General features: G+C 44.1%; 1 protein-coding gene across 3 annotated transcripts in view; it reads left to right on the top strand.

The window, feature by feature from the left end:
- LOC106594274 (polypyrimidine tract-binding protein 3) overlaps window positions 1–17,096 on the top strand; it is a 189,298-nt gene extending 172,202 nt beyond the window's left edge. For all 3 annotated transcript variants that reach the window (XM_082960603.1, XM_082960604.1, XM_082960606.1), the window contains exon 14: window positions 5,829–17,096. In XM_082960603.1, coding sequence (XP_082816729.1) covers window positions 5,829–5,961 — 133 coding nt within the window. In that variant the 3' untranslated portion in view covers window positions 5,962–17,096. The remainder of the gene's footprint in view (window positions 1–5,828) is intronic.
- The last annotated feature ends 662 nt before the right edge of the window (window positions 17,097–17,758 follow it).

The following is a 17,758-nucleotide window of genomic DNA, read 5'->3' as shown; positions in this document are numbered from 1 at the left end:
ATAGAGGACTGTACTTGACTTTTGAAGACTATTTCCCTGATGTTCACAGAGAACACGTTTGTAGTTTTTAATTTAACTTTTATTTAACCAGTTAAAAACGAATTCTTATTTGTAATGCCGGCCTACCCCGGACGACGCTGGGCCAATTGTGTGCCACCCTATGGGGACTCCACAATCACGGCCGGTTGTGATACAGCTTGGAATCGAACCAGGGTCTGTAGTGACTCCTCTAGCACTTAGATGCAGTGCCCTAGACCGCCGCGCCACTCGGGAGTCCTCCAAACACTGTACTTGTGCACGTGACAATAAAAAACTTGAAACTTGAACGTCGACTCAAACGCAAAAATGACCTTTTAACCCCCTAGAGTTGATGTCCGCGCTCCCACGGAAATCTAAGTAGCATAATAAAATCCCCATAGTTAAAGCTAGAGATATATATATATTTTTTTGTGTGCATTGGATGAATCTCAATCCACCGCATCTATCGATGTTGCACTTCCGCATCTGCCGATGAAGGCGACAAGAGTTGGAGCTGTGTTTGAGCTACACACTAATATGTCCTCTGTGTGGAAAGGTGAGACTCTCAGGAACTCGTACGTCTGTTGTTTTGCATTAGGACGCCCACATTTGGAAGACCCATTTGACCCAAACATAACGATGGTCATTATGGCCAAACAGTTCTATTTTTCTGTTGTTTTGCGCTAGGACGCCCACAGACCTCGTCTGAAGATCCCGTGGTACCAGTTGAAAAAAACTCATGGAATTATTATTTTACATTATTTTTTATACTTCAAGGGATCTTAAAAATTCTAAGTCAAATAGCTAAATTATCCTTGGTATGACCTTCTTAAAACAATTCCATATAGCTTAGTAGAACCCCTCCTCCATCGGCTTACACAGTACTTAGACCAAGGGGGGCCCGCCGGGCATTTTCTTTTACCCCCAATTGGTTGTTACAGTCTTGTCCCGTCGCTGCAACTCCCCTACGGACTCAGGAGAGGTGAAAGTCGAGAGCCGTGCGTCCTCCAAAACACGACCCAGCCAAGCCGCACTGCCCACTTAACCCGGAAGCCAGCCGCACCAATATGCCGGAGGAAACACCGTACACCTGGCAACCGTGTCACCAAGCATGCACCCGGCCCGCCACAGGAGTCGCTTAAACCTCCTAACCCGGATGACGCAGGACCAATTGTGCACCGCCTCATGGGTCCCCCAGTCACAGCCAGCTGTGACACAGCCTGGGATCGAACCCGGGTCTGTAGTGATGCCTCTAGCGCTGTGATGCAGTATTTTAGACCCCTGCGCCACTCGGGAGGCCCCCGCAAATTGATTTTAACAAACAATTGGTCCCCTAAAAAATTCATCCCTACGTTGAATTTCAAAATCCCGATGTGAACCTCGAGCCAAAAAGTTTGCCCACCCCTGGTCTTAGACTGTTTAGTGACAAATACATGTAAAACATAATACATGTTTCCTGATCTTTCCTATATCTCTCAGATATAGGACAGACACTTCAGAACAAACTTCCTTTAAAAAAAAATGGGGGGGGGACGGGACGGGACGGGACTATTTATTGTTCCATGTAGTGAATCTGTTATTCAGTGCATTTATATGGGTTAATAGCAGGAAGGCCAAATACAATTTTTCATAAAATATATACACTACCGTTCAAAAGTTTGCGGTCACTTAGAAATGTACTTGTTTTTGAAAGAACAAGAACAGGGAAGATCAGATAAAGGATTGTTTGTCTAGAAATCAATTAGGCAGCGACAACTAAAGGTGTCAACCCTCCACATCTCTCAAGACAACTGGAGCACTGGGCCAGCCACTCTTAAATAGCACCTGGTCCAGCACAGGTGAAACACCTTCCCACTAATTAGATGCCCAACCAGCACAGGTGTAACACATACTGACTAACGAGGTGACACCAATCGGTGCGCCCCATGTGCTAACGTCCAAACCTCGAAATATACATGGAAAAACCAAAGCCTGTAACAGAAGGCATTTAGCTCGCGTCACTCGCGGCTGGGTTTCCCTTTGTAATCCGTTATAGTTTGCAAGTCCTGCCACATCCAATGAGCGTCAGAGCCAGTGCAGTAGGAGTCGATCTTAGTCCTGTATTGACGCTTTGCCTGTTTGATGGTCCGGTGGAGGGCGTAGCAGGATTTCTTATAAGCGTCCGGATTTGTGTCCCGCTCCTTGAAAGCGACCCCTGTAGCCTTGAGCTCAGTGCGGATGTTATCTGTAATCCATGGCTTCTGGTTAGGATATGAATGTACGGTCACTGTGGGGACTTCGTCGTCAATGCACTTATTTATTACAATTATTATAATTTTTTTTACCCCTTTTTCTCCCCAATTTCATGGTATCCAATTGTTAGTAGTTACTGTCTCATCGCTACAACTCCCGTACGGACTCGGGAGAGGCGAAGGTCGAGAGCCGTACGTCCTCCGAAACACAACCCAACCAAGTCGCACTGCTTCTTAACACAGCGCACATCCAACCCGGAAGCCAGCCGCACCAATGTGTCGGAGGAAAACACTGTACACCTGGCAACCTGGTCAGCGTGCACTGCACCCGGCCCGCCACAGGAGTCGCTAGAGCGCGATGGGACAAGGACATCCCTGCTGGCCAAACCCTCCCCTAACCTGGACAACGCTGGGCCAATTGTGCGCCGCCCCATGGGTCTCCTGGTCACGGCCGGCTGCGACAGAGCCCAGAGTCGATGCACTTATTAATGAAACCGGTGACTGATGTGGTGTACTCCTCTATGGTAATGGCAGGTTAGAGAACTGGGCCAAGAAACAGAAAGGTTGTCGTTTCATGTCCGACAGTTTATATTCGAAATAGTAGGTAGTTTACATACGTCTCAGGCAAATACATATAAACTCCGTTTTTCACAATTCCTGACATTTAATCCTAGTAAAAATTCCCTGTCTTAGGTCAGTTAGGATCACCACTTTATTTTAAGAATGTGAAATGTCAGAATAATAGTAGAGAGAATGATTTATTTCAGTTTTTATTTCTTTCATCACATTCCCAGTGGGTCAGAAGTTTACATACACTCAATTAGTATTTGGTAGCATTGCCTTTAAATTGTTTAACTTGGGTCAAATGTTTGGGTAGCCTTCCACAAGCTTCCCACAATAAGTTGGGTGAATTTTGGCCCATTCTTCCATGACAGAGCTGGTGTAACTGAGTCAGGTTTGTAGGCCTCCTTGATCGCACACACTTTTTCAGTTCTGCCCCCAAATGTTCTATAGGATTGAGGTCAAGGCTTTGTGATGGCCACTCCAATACCTTGACTTGGTTGTCCTTAAGCCATTTTGCCACAACTTTGGAAGTGTGCTTGGGGTCATTGTTCATTTGGAAGACCCATTTGCAACCAAGCTTTAACTTCCTGATTGATGTCTTGAGATGTTGCTTCAATATATCCACATCATTTTCCTGCCTCATGAAGCCATCTATCTTGTGAAGTGCACCAGTCCCTCCTGCAGCAAAGCACCTCCACAACATGATGCTGTCACCTCCGTGCTTCATGGCTGGGATGGTGTTCTTTGGCTTGCAAGCCTCCCCCTTTTTCCTCCAAACATAACGATGGTCATTATGGCCAAACAGTTCTATTTTTGTTTCATCAGACCAGAGGACATTTCTCCAAAAAGTACGATCTTTGTCCCCATGTGGTGAATCTCTGGTGACTCTCTGGTGGCTCTCTGGTGACTCTCTGGTGAATCTCTGGTGACTCTCTGGTGACTCTCTGGTGACTCTCTGGTGAATCTCTGGTGACTCTCTGGTGGCTCTCTGGTGACTCTCTGGTGACTCTCTGGTGAATCTCTGGTGAATCTCTGGTGAATCTCTGGTGAATCTCTGGTGACTCTCTGGTGACTCTCTGGTGAATCTCTGGTGACTCTCTGGTGACTCTCTGGTGAATCTCTGGTGACTCTCTGGTGACTCTCTGGTGAATCTCTGGTGACTCTCTGGTGACTCTCTGGTGAATCTCTGGTGACTCTCTGGTGAATCTCTGGTGAATCTCTGGTGAATCTCTGGTGAATCTCTGGTGGCTCTCTGGTGAATCTCTGGTGAATCTCAGGTGGCCTTGTTGTAGTACCGTTATGAGCCACTAGATGGGAATTGCTCCACTTAGAGAAATATATTTGTATTTATTTATTTAACCTTTATCTTCTTGGGGCTATGTGGGACGCTAGCGTGTCACCCGTGGTGCACCCTATCAACAGCAGGTGCATTTCAAGAGCGGCAAATTTGGAACCAAATAAATGTCAAAATTCAAATTTTTCAAACATACAACTATCTTACACCCTTTGAAAGATAAACATCTCCTTAATCTAACCACTTTGTCCGATTTCAAAAAGGTTTTACGGCGAAAGCATAAAGTTAGATTATGTTAGGAGAGTACATTGACAATAGCTGTGTGTAATGTTTTGTCAATTCAAAGACAGGCGTCACCAAAACCATAAAACCAGCTAAAATGATGCACTAACCTTTTACAATCTCCATCAGATGACACTCCTAGGACATTATGTTAGACAATGCATGCATTTTTAGTTCTATCAAGTTCATATTTATATCCAAAAACAGCGTTTTACTATGGCATTGATGTTGAGGAAATCGTTTCCCTCCAATAACCGGCAGTCAAGTCAGCACCACAAATTAAATAATTAAAATTAGAAAACATTGGTAAAATATTATATTGTCATTTAAAGAATTATAGATTTACATCTCTTGAACGCAATCAACTTGCCAGATTTAAAAATAACCTTACTGGGAAATCACACTTTGCAATAATCTGAGCACTGCGCCCAGAAAAATATGCTTTGCTATACAGACAAACGGCCATGTTGGAGAGATCTAAAATCGAAAATACTATGTAAATAATCCATTACCTTTGATTCTCTTCATCAGATGTCACTTCCAGGAATCCCAGGTCCATAACAAATGTAGTTTTGTTCAAAAAAGCTCATCATTTATATCCAAAAAGCTCTGTGTTGTTAGCACATGATCTAAGCCAGCCGGACTTCTCGTCATGAACGAGGGGAAAAAATATATTTACGTTCGTTCAAACATGTCAAACGTTGTATAGCATAAATCATTAGTGCCTTTTTTAACCAGAACATGAATAATATTCAAGGTGGACGAATGCATTCTCTTTTATAACGTATTGGAACGAGGGTACCCAACATGAACTCGCGCGCCAGAGTCTAATCGGCCATCACCGTTCCATGGCTCTTGTTCGGTCAGATCTCACAGTAAAAGACTCAAAACACTTTGTAAAGGCTGGTGACATCTAGTGGAAGCAATAGGAAGTGCCAAAACATTAATCAACCCCTGTGTGTTTCAATGGCATAGGCTTAAAGGTAATTCAACACATCAGGTATCCACTTCCTGTCAGAAAATGTCTCAGGGTTTTGCCTGCCAAATGAGTTCTGTTATACTCACAGACACCATTCAAGCAGTTTTAGAAACTTTAGGGTGTTTTCTATCCATATATAATAAGTATATGCATATTCTAGTTACTGGGTAGGATTAGTAACCAGATTACATCGGGTACGTTTTTTTATCCAGCCGTGAAAATACTGCCCCCTAGCCCCAACAGGTTATTTAACTATCAGTTCAGTAGGATTGGGCCACACCCTAATATGTTTTTCCAAAAGCAGATTTGACAGACTAGAGTTAAAAATGTGTCATTCAGAGCCAAGGGAACATTCAGAATAGTGATCTCGGTACATACTCATGATCTGGAATGAAAATCCCTTTGCGGATCAATAAAGTGTAATTGATTACTGTCTGTCCATCTGTGTCTGTCCTCTCAGGAAGGACCGTAAGATGGCTCTGATCCAGTTGGGTTCAGTGGAGGAGGCCATCCAGGCCCTGATCGACCTCCACAACCACGATCTGGGAGAGAACCATCACCTCCGCGTGTCTTTCTCCAAGAGCACCATCTGACCCGACTCACCCAGCTCCCCCACCCCACCCCTAGGGCCTCGCTCCTGGGCTGGGCTAACCCCATGGCCCCCCCCCCCAGCCCCTGTTGGGAGTGAAGGACAGAAACACCCACTTTTACTTAAAACAAACAACAGACAATGAACTAGTTTAGATGATATTGTTGTGTAATAGACTACTGTAACACAAGGCCTTCAGACAGAGACTGATATAGACACAGAGCTGAAGTAGGCTGGAAGGAACACTGGTTGATTGATTCAGGACAGAGAGTACAACGGTGATGTGGGCTGACAAGGTGCATCAGTGCATCCTTTATCTGGCATTAGAGGACCCTAACCCAGGGAGAGACTAGACCCTAACCCAGGGAGAGACTAGACCCTAACCCAGGGAGAGACTAGACCCTAACCCAGGGAGAGACTAGACCCTAACCCAGGCAGAGACTAGACCCTAACCCAGGCAGAGACTAGATCCTAACCCAGGGAGAGACTAGACCCTAACCCAGGGAGAGACTAGATCCTAACCCAGGGAGAGACTAGACCCTAACCCAGGGAGAGACTAGACCCTAACCCAGGCAGAGACTAGACCCTAACCCAGGCAGAGACTAGACCCTAACCCAGGGAGAGACTAGACCCTAACCCAGGGAGAGACTAGACCCTAACCCAGGGAGAGACTAGACCCTAACCCAGGGAGAGACTAGACCCTAACCCAGGGAGAGACCCAGGGAGAGACTAGACCCTAACCCAGGGAGAGACTAGACCCTAACCCAGGGAGAGACCCATAGAGAGACTAGACCCTAACCCAGGGAGAGACTAGACCCTAACCCAGGGAGAGACTAGACCCTAACCCAGGGAGAGACTAGACCCTAACCCAGGGAGAGACTAGACCCTAACCCAGGGAGAGACTAGACCCTAACCCAGGGAGAGACTAGACCCTAACCCAGGCAGAGACTAGACCCTAACCCAGGGAGAGACTAGACCCTAACCCAGGGAGAGACTAGACCCTAACCCAGGGAGAGACTAGACCCTAACCCAGGGAGAGACTAGACCCTAACCCAGGGAGAGACTAGACCCTAACCCAGGGAGAGAGATACTCAACACTCCTGCGAGGCTTCAGCCCAGTCTGTCTAACCTGTCACCCATCCAGCCACTGACCCACCTACAGTCCCAGAGTGAGACTCTTCTAGCTGTGCTGCATTGTTCCAACTGAAGGCCCTTCTCCGTAACCAACAGCACACCAGCGTTATGTGGCGGTGTTCCGTGGACGTTGTGTGCCGTGAGACTGGCTTCTCTTCAGTGGGATGACTTATTAACAGATGATTTACCTGACGAGTCTGAGACACTGTTCCGTTAACAGGTATCGTCACGGATACGGAGAAAGGGCGGTTGGCTGATGAAGCTGGGTGCCAGCGGCGACCCTCCTCCTGACCAATGAACTGCCTCCATTTTAAGTAGCATTGGAATGTTGAGCGAGGGGGACCAATGATCAGGCCCCCTCATCTGTGACATAATGGTGACATCATCACGGTGCGACACTGAGTCTTCGAGCAGCTCAGCTAAACATGACCACCACACCACTCAGATCACCATGACAACTACACACCTGTTTTGTTTTGTTTTACAGTGTATCGGTGGTTTTCATTGAAATGTAAACAAAGAAAACCGTTCAAAGCAAAATGGCCAATCTTTTTGCACCTTAATTTCTCTGTTTACTGTGCAGAGTCCTTGGACCAGACCAGACCAGGAAGTACAGTAGACTACAGTAGAGTACAGTAAACTACAGCAGACTACAGTAGAGTACAGTAGAGTACAGCAGACTACAGTAAACTACAGCAGACTGCAGTAGACTACAGTAGACTGCAGTAGAGTACAGTAGACTACAGTAGATTACAGTAGAGTACAGTAGACTACAGTAGAGTACAGTAGACTGCAGTAGACTACATTAGAGTACAGTACAGTAGACTACAGTAGACTACAGTAGAGTACAGTAGACTACAGTAGACTACAGTAGAGTACAGTAGACTGCAGTAGACTACATTAGAGTACAGTACAGTAGACTACAGTAGACAACAGTACAGTAGACTAGAGTACAGTAGACTACAGTAGACTACAGTACAGTAAACTGGAGTAGACTACAGTAGACTGGAGTAGACTACAGTAGACTGGAGTAGACTACAGTAGACTACAGTAAACTACAGTAAGCTACAGTAGACTACAGTAAGCTACAGTAGACTGGAGTAAACTACAGTAGAGTACAGTAATGACCTGTGAATAATAGGTAAAGTAATGGTGAACTTAATTGCTTTTATTTGGCCCTGTAGCTGAGGTGTATCTACCTGTAGATGAGGTGTATCTACCTGTAGATGAGGTCTATCTACCTGTAGCTGAGGTGTATCTACCTGTAGATGAGGTGTATCTACCTGTAGATGAGGTCTATCTACCTGTAGCTGAGGTCTATCTACCTGTAGATGAGGTGTATCTACCTGTAGATGAGGTGTATCTACCTGTAGATGAGGTGTATCTACCTGTAGATGAGGTGTATCTACCTGTAGATGAGGTGTATCTACCTGTAGATGAGGTCTATCTACCTGTAGCTGAGGTGTATCTACCTGTAGCTGAGGTCTATCTACCTGTAGATGAGGTGTATCTGCCTGTAGATGAGGTCTATCTACCTGTAGATGAGGTCTATTTACCTGTAGCTGAGGTATATTTACCTGTAGCTTAGGTCTATCTACCTTTAGGTGAGGTGTATCTACCTGTAGATGAGGTCTATCTACCTGTAGATGAGGTGTATCTACCTGTAGATGAGGTGTATCTACCTGTAGATGAGGTGTATCTACCTGTAGATGAAGTCTATCTACCTGTAGATGAGGTGTATCTGCCTGTAGATGAGGTCTATCTACCTGTAGCTGAGGTGTACCTACCTGTAGCTGAGGTCTATCTACCTGTAGATGAGGTGTATCTACCTGTAGATGAGGTGTATCTACCTGTAGATGAGGTGTATCTACCTGTAGATGAGGTCTATTTACCTGTAGCTGAGGTATATTTACCTGTAGCTTAGGTCTGTCTACCTGTAGATGAGGTGTATCTACCTGTAGATGAGGTGTATCTACCTGTAGATGAGGTCTATCTACCTGTAGATGAGGTGTATCTACCTGTAGATGAGGTGTATCTACCTGTACATGAGGTCTATCTACCTGTAGATGAGGTGTATCTACCTGTAGATGAGGTGTATCTACCTGTAGATGAGGTGTATCTACCTGTAACTGAGGTCTATCTACCTGTAGCTGAGGTGTATCTACCTGTAGATGAGGTCTATCTACCTGTAGATGAGGTGTATCTACCTGTAGATGAGGTGTATCTACCTGTAGTTAAGGTGTATCTGCCTGTAGATGAGGTCTATCTACCTGTAGATGAGGTGTATCTACCTGTAGATGAGGTGTATCTGCCTGTAGATGAGGTCTATCTACCTGTAGATGAGGTGTATCTGCCTGTAGATGAGGTCTATCTACCTGTAGATGAGGTGTATCTACCTGTAGATGAGGTGTATCTGCCTGTAGATGAGGTGTATCTACCTGTAGATGAGGTGTATCTACCTGTAGATGAGGTGTATCTGCCTGTAGATGAGGTCTAACCAGGTCAGATCAGACTGAACCAGGCTAACTGGACCACACCAGACTGCACAGTTCTGCTGGAGGAAAGCCTCTCTGCTGAGAGTGGTGGACATATGAATGTGAATACTGGGGGCATCATTAAAAAACGGCACCCTATTCCATATATAGTGCACTACTTTTGACCAGAGCCATATTCCCTAAGGGCCCTGGTCAAATGTAGGGCACTATAAAGGAATAGGGTGCCGTTTAGGACACAGGCCCTGTCTGTTTGGCTGTCTGTCTGTCTGTTTGGCTCCTGTAACGATGGTCTGTCTGTCTGTCTGTCTGTCTGTCTGTCTGTCTGTCTGTCTGTCTGTCTGTCTGTCTGTCTGTCTGTCTGTCTGTCTGTTTGGCTCCTGTAAGATGGGCTGTCGATAATGGGAATAACAGTGGATCTACGTGTTAGCCCTGATCTGACCTCTGACCCTGATCTGACCTCTTTAACTAAATTCAAACGCTTTCTGCTTTTGGCAACAGAAGAGGAGAGCTTAGTTTTGGTGTCCTCTTGGCCCTTCTGGGTTAGATCACTCTGCTCTATCCCTCTGTCTTGTCCTCTTTCCCTCTGTCCGTCTGTCCTTCTGCCCTGTCCCTCTGTCCCTCTGCCCTGTCCCTCTGTCCCTTTGTCCTGTCCTCTTTCCCTCTGCTCTGTCCTCTGCCCTGCCCTCTGGCCCTCTGCCCTCTGTCTCTCTGTCCCTCTGCTCTGTCCCTTTGTCCTTCTGCCCTGTCCTCTGTCCCTCTGCCCTGTCCCTCTGCCCTCTGTCCCTCTGCCCTCTGTCCCTCTGCCCTCTGTCCCTCTGCCCTCTGTCCCTCTGCTCTGTCCCTTTGTCCTTCTGCCCTGTCCTTGATACTGTCCCTCAGTCCTGTCCCATATCCCTGTCCCTCTGCACTGTCCTTGATACTGTCCCTCTGCCCTGTCCTCTGCCCTGTCCTCTGTCCCTCAGCCCTGTCCCCTATCCCTGTCCCTCTGCCCTGTACTCTGTCCCTCTGCCCTGTACTCTGTCCCTCTGCCCTGTCCTCTGTCCCTCTGCCCTGTCCTCTGTCCCTCTGCCCTGTCCTCTCTCCCCCTGCCCTGTCCTCTCTCCCTCTGCCCTGACCCCTATCCCTGTCCCTATGCCCTGTCCCCTATCCCTGTCCCTCTGCCCTGTCCCTCATACTGTTCCTGTCCTCTCGTCCTGTCCTCTCCTGTTCTTTAGTTCCAACTCTCGATCCCACACAGTTAGCAGAGTTAAATGACTCCACTCTCTTTAGCTTGGTAGTTTTACAGATCAGCCATGCATCCATCTTGGATAAAACCAAAAAAAGAGAGATAATATTATTTGTGTGTAAAGCGATATGTTATTTACACCCGGCATGAGATATGACACTGAGTTGTGCTTCAGTGGAAGTGCTGCGTCCTCACAGACCAGGAGAAGGCCCCAGTGTGGATTCTTTCATAGAACTAGACCTTCTAGACATTCTATAAGTTCTGTGGATTTCAGGTCCAGGCCAGGTACTGTCTGTCTGTCTGTCTGTCTGTCTGTCTGTCTGTCTGTCTGTCTGTCTGTCTGTCTGTCTGTCTGTCTGTCTGTCTGTCTGTCTGTCTGTCTGTCTGTCTGTCTGTCTGTCTGTCTGTCTGGTGCTGCCGTGTTGTAGCCTTAACATTCCAAGGAGGGTCATGTGACCCCCTGAGTAGCATTATGGGTAATTATTAGCACTGTGTCACCCAACCTCAGCCGAAGTTATCGCCAGGGGGAAAAGTAAAACAAAACAAACATGATTTAGTTTTCGTTTTTTTGCAACGGCAAGGCAAGAGATGGTGTTACCTAACATTTACTGTACCTTAAGCAAAACAACTGCAAACCCTTCCAAAAAAAAAAAAAGGTTTTGAAGTTTACAGTCTTAACAGAAACCAACTATTCAGGTCTATATCTTAAAATACTTTTTGGAAGAAGAAGAAAAAAAAACACATGACTTATTTTTGGTAATTTGTTATTTTTATGAAAGAGAAAAAACAAATCTGAAACCTCACTGGGTTTTTGTACCACTATAATCATCCAAGAAATCATGAGAGAGAAACATCATATTTACTCTGTATTCACTTCAGTTGTTATTATACGTGCCTTTCTAATCTAATGTTTTAGACGGCGTCTGAAATCGCTCCCTATCCCCATATATGGTACACCCTTACTACTTTACAGTAGTGCACTATTAGAGAATAGGGTGCAATTTCAGACACAGACAATATCTTATGTACTATCTAGTGGGATTGGTGAGAGGGTTGATTTAATTCACTTTTTTTTTTTTCATGTAGAGAAATGTAGACGTGCTTCTTTATGCCGGGGGGGAGTCGACTGTATTATATGGTTTTTGACATGGGAGTTAATGTTCATGTGCTTTGATTGCACTTCTTAAGAGACACATGAACAGGAAACTGAAATAACACAGTGTGTACTGTGGGCCTCTCCGTGTGTGTGTGTGTGTGTGTGTGTGAGTGTGTTGTGTGTGTGTGTGTGTGTGTGTTGTGTGAGTGTGTTGTGTGTTTGTGTGTGTGTGTTTTGTGTGTGTGAGTGTGTTGTGTGTGTGTGAGTGTGTGTGTGTGTGTGTGTGTGTGTGTGTGTGTGTGTGTGTGTGTGTGTGTGTGTGTGTGTGTGTGTGTGTGTGTGTTTTGTGTGTGTGTGTGTGTGTGTGTGTTGTGTGTGTGTGAGTGTGTGTGTGAGTGTGTGTGTGTGTGTGTGTGTGTGTGTGTGTGTGTGTGTGTGTGTGTGTGTGTGTTTTGTGTGTGTGTGTGTGTGTAGTGTGTGTGGTGTGTGTGGTGTGTGTGTGTGTGTGTGTGTGTATAGTTTGAAGCCTTATTCATTCTTCTTCACTTATTTGGGACTTAACAGGAATGATGATCTGTTGTTACTGGCTTTACATCCCACCTTCTAGACCGTTCTACACCACCATTTTCAGAACTAATCCCTTTTGATGCAGAATGTAGCTCAGGTTTAAAAAAACAACATTTTAGTCTCCTGCTTAGCAAATCTGATGAGGTCCCCCCCCAAAAAAAGAGGTCATTTTTATTTATTTTTTAAATCGGTTACTTTGCCAGCAAAAACATATTGTAATCAGATTACAGAGGATTACTTCTTGGATTACTTTTACATTCAGAAAGAATGTTTGCGGAAAAAACTAAATAAGCATTATGACCAAGCGATAATGTGATCACTGGAAATATAACCGCTTTGAGTTAGAGTTTTAACAACGGCCAAGTAGGCTACTGTTGCTCTTAGATCATAATGTAGGACCTACCAGAGTAGCCTACCATCAAAAACAATCACCATAATATCTTAACATGGAAACAGCTGTTCAGCCTACAGCAGCAACCAATGTGTGGTGTTCCATGTAGAACTCACATCTGACGGTTTATCAGAGTGTTGACTACAAAATGTTCACTACAAAGTGTTGACTACAAAGTGTTGACTACAAAGTGTTGACTACAAAATGTTGACTACAAAGTGTTCACTACAAAATGTTGACTACAAAGTGTTCACTACAAAGTGTTGACAGTTGACAGCATCTCTTTGCTGTATTCGTTGACAGTCTCTCTAGTCGTGGTTTTAAAACGTTTTACATCTCACAGTATCCACTGTAGCTTTCTCTTATGCTGCTACATTACTGAAGACACGGTCATCTGAGCCATCTGATTGGCCAGCGGTAGACCTATAGTCCACTTGATTTGCTCTCTGGGTCCACCAGGAAGGAAGAGTTTGTACCTTCAGACACATGAATAGGAACACAAGGCTTAATCGTTGTGTTTTTACAGAAATGTTTGGTGATCGACTAGGAATGCCTTGAATATATTTTTATTTATTTAACAAGGCAAGTCAGTTAAGAACAAATTCTTATTTACAATGACAGCCTACCGGGGAACAGTGGGTTAACTGCCTTGTTCAGGGACAGAACGACAGATTATTACCTTGTCAGCTCGGGGATTTGTTCGATCACGATCCCCGAGTCTGACCACAAGTCAGAGACCACTATGATGACACACCAAATAATGACCACCAATCAGAGATCACTATGATGACACACCAAATAATGACCACCAATCAGAGATCACTATGATGACACACCAAATAATGACCACCAATCAGAGATCACTATGATGACACACCAAATAATGACCACCAATCAGAGATCACTATGATAAGCACAACCAAATGATGACCACCAATCAGAGATCACCAAATGAGTTTAATAGTTCCTTTCTGTCTTCTTCTAATCCAAATGTAACAGAAAGTAATCTGATTACTTTACTGAGTTTTGGGTAATCCAAAAAGTAACTTTTCTAATTACAATTTTTGGGCAGGTAACTAGTAACTGTAATAGATTACATTTCTAAAGTAACCTACCCAACCCTGTGTATAAATGTTATTCCTCTGATGTCAAGGCCCACAACACTCACTAAGGTCACTTCAGGTTTTCCTTCATTTTGCTCTTTTTCAGTGAAGCTGTAAGAGAACCTCCCATCTGTGTGTTTTTAAGTTGTAATATTATTATACTTGTTTCTCATATTATTCATTTTACGGTATTTTGGTTGCCTGGTTTTTGATCCGTACTGATATCTGTAGTGCATTTTTTTTCTTTCTCTCTCTCTCTCTCTTTAAAAGGTGAACTGGTTGTCTGTCACTCTGCTTTTCATAACAACAGGTGTTTGAGTCTTCAGAAAGCCCTGAGAATGTGTGTCTGAAATAACACCTTATTCCCTATATAATGCACTACTTTTGTACAGAACCACAAGAGTCCCCCCTTGGCATTGACCTCGACCCAAAGTTTTTAGGGTGCATCAAAAGTAGTGCCCGGTATAGGGAATAGGGCACAATAATACTGTTGTGTCTGAGGGGCTGGTTCAGACCGTGAACCTCATATAAACTACCATACTGGTTATTGATACTGCGCTGCATGTAACACCCGGGACCAGAGCTAGTCTCCGCTGAGCTGCCTTGGTCGTCGTCTTCATCATACTCCTCCTTCTGTGGATTGACTCTCTCATGTCTAAAAGCTATGATGTTTAAAAAAAGAAACATTTTCATTTGTGAACAGGAAAGAAGCCCGGGCTGACTGTAAATCTTCTGTATCATCATGAAAGCTGATAATTCTAGAATGTCTGAATGTTCTAGAATGTCTGAATGTTCTAGAATGTCTGAATGTTCTAGAATGTCTGAATGTTCTAGAATGTCTGAATGTTCTAGGTCTCCCAAATGGAACCCTATTCCCTATATAGTGCACTACTTTTGACCAGAGCCCTATGGTCCCTGTATAGGGAATAGGGTTCCATTTGGGAAGCTTCCACAGTCATGCCTTAAACTCAGGCAGCATAGTTCAGCCATGATGACAGACTTTTCTTTTCAATTGTGACTAACATTTTACTTTTACATTATCAAAACGTTTTTATACTGAAGAGTCACAAACAACAGAAACAAACAGGACCAAAGTTGATGTGCCTTTCATTGATCTGTTATTCATCACTATTGTTTAGATTAAAGACCGTCATTGCTGAAGACGAGGTCATTGGCTCTCTCAAAACGGGTAAAGTTATTGATATACATTTCAGTCAAAATATAATTTACAACATTTTGACAGGAATCCATATTATTAAGGGAGCCCATTCCTAGCCTGGTTAAGCCAGACTGAAACAGTGAAACGTAATGAAACATAATGAAATCAGGTTGGATTCCAGGCTAGCCCATTGATTCCCACAGACTCACGTAATAAAACGCAAAAAAAAAACTAAACAAATGTACCTTTAGCTTTACTTTGAGTTGTACAAGAAGACAACACATGAACTGAAACCAAAGGAACTGAATCCTCTATTACAACAACCAATCATAGTGTAGCGACTCTCACTGGACCAGGGTTCGATTCCTGGCCGGGGCTACTGGACCAGGGTTCGATTCCTGGCCGGGGCTACTGGACCAGGGTTCGATTCCTGGCCGGGGCTACTGGACCAGGGTTAGATTCGATTCCTGGCCTGGGCTACTGGACCAGGGTTCGATTCCTGGCCGGGGCTACTGGACCAGGGTTCGATTCCTGGCCTGGGCTACTGGACCAGGGTTAGATTCGATTCCTGGCTGGGGCTACTGGACCAGGGTTCGATTCCTGGCCGGGGCAACCCCCCCCCCTTTAATAGTGACTTTTCCTTTCAATATCACTGAATTATATGGGAGACAAATGATTGACGAAGTTAAATAGATTTCCAGTTCCATGATTATTAAAGGGAGAGATTATATATTTTAAAGAGCCATGTAGTTGCACAGAGCTCAGTCAGAAGGGTGCGTCCAAAACGGCACCCTTATCTCTACGTAGTGCACTACTTTTTGACCTGAGCCCTATGGGCCCTGAACATAAGTAGTGCACTATATAGAGGATAAGGTGTCATTTGGGACACTGGAAAAGTGTCTCATCTGATTGAATTTGTTTTTCTTGTCTCGTTAAGGCGCGTCTTGATAATATACCTTATTTATAGTTAATATTCAATGTTTCACGACCAAAATAGACAACAAGAAAGTCTGTAATCAAACATGTTCCCTTTTCAAACTTGGCCAAAATGGTTAATGGGAACAAGAAAGCTACAAACAATAACAATATCGAGAGAAATTAAAGGCCCAGTGCACTCAAAAAAACGTGATTTACCTGTGTTTTATATTTCCACACTATGAGGTTGGAATAATACTGTGAAATTGTGAAAATGATAATAACGCCCTTTTTGGTGTAAGGGGTGTTTGAAAAGACTGCCTAAAATTCCAGCCTGTTTTGGTGACATCACCAGGCGGTAAATGAGTTAATAGACCAATAAGAAAGAGTTCCAAACCTCTCTGCCAATAACAGCTAATGTTCAGTTTTCCCCTCCCCACTCAGACCACTCCCAGACAGTCCTATCTAAGTTCTTACTTGAGATATTGCTCTTTGCTAAGAAGCTATTTTAGTTTCTTTTTGATCATTTGAATCACAGTTAGGTCCTTAATTTTTACCCAGAAAGTGTTTGATACTGAGATAAAAAAAAATAAAAAAAACAGCTGCATTGGACCTTCAATTGTTTTTTTTTGTGTTTGTTTTAAAAAAAATATATATTTAAAGATGATGAACACAACATGAAAAAAAACAACTTGTGTATTTTGATATCATACCAGGTTTGATTTGTAAAACAGTGTGTGTGACGTCGTGGGGATGGAAGGTGGGGTGAGAAACAACAGGATTCCTTATGAGTTGATGTCATTTAAATGCAAATAGAAAATGAAACTATTAAAGAAACATATTTTAAAATGTTGTGGTGCATGCATGGTTGAATGGAGTTTCTGTATTTGATATAGAAACATTTTCTTTTATGTTTTTCGATTGGTTACTATGATTATTATAGTTATTATTATAATGATTCTCATTATTATTATTGCATCAGAATCTCTTCTTAATTTTTTCCTAAAGCAACTTTAATTGTAGCATGCCTTGAATAAATGTCATGATCTCTGTACTTTCCTCAGTCCTCCCGTGTCTTCTTGTCTTCTTGTCTTCTTGCTTTCCTCACACATTGGCAATCAAACTAGTCTCCGGGAAGAATCTCAATTGCGTTTTCTTGACTCCTCGCATCCTCGCATCCTCTCTCCTCGCTTCCTTCTCAAAACCCATTGGATGAGAAGGTCAGAGGGGAGGGACCTAATGGGTTTTGAGAAGGCGAGGAGAGAGGACGTGATGAGTCAAGGAAAAGCAATTGACATTCTCCCTCAGTGTTCCTTCCTCCTTCCTTTCCTGTCTAACTTCTCTCAACCACTGCAGTGTGACTAACTACCCTTTTACCCAATCACGCTGCTCGCCCCTCCAAAGCTCCACTTGCCTCTCTGTTCTCTTCCTTGGAACATCTTCCTCTAAAGGCAACACCCCATACCTTGACTTGACTTAAACCCTTTTGCTCTGAGGGCCGATTTCTCAGTCCTACAAGATTAAACCAAGTCCTGGACTAAAAGTAATTCCACTGAGCATGCCTAAGAGGTGCATAGGTTACAAGTCAACACAACCAATGACCCCTGACATCACACACCACAGGACAGACAGACAGACAGACAGACAGACAGACAGACAGACAGACAGACAGACAGACAGACAGACAGACAGACAGGCAGGCAGGCAGGCAGGCAG

This window comes from Salmo salar, chromosome 13 (genome assembly GCF_965601325.2).
Source record: "Salmo salar chromosome 13, fSalSal1, whole genome shotgun sequence".
NCBI classification, from domain to species: domain Eukaryota; kingdom Metazoa; phylum Chordata; class Actinopteri; order Salmoniformes; family Salmonidae; genus Salmo; species Salmo salar.
This window is presented reverse-complemented; position numbering and strand designations above follow the sequence as displayed.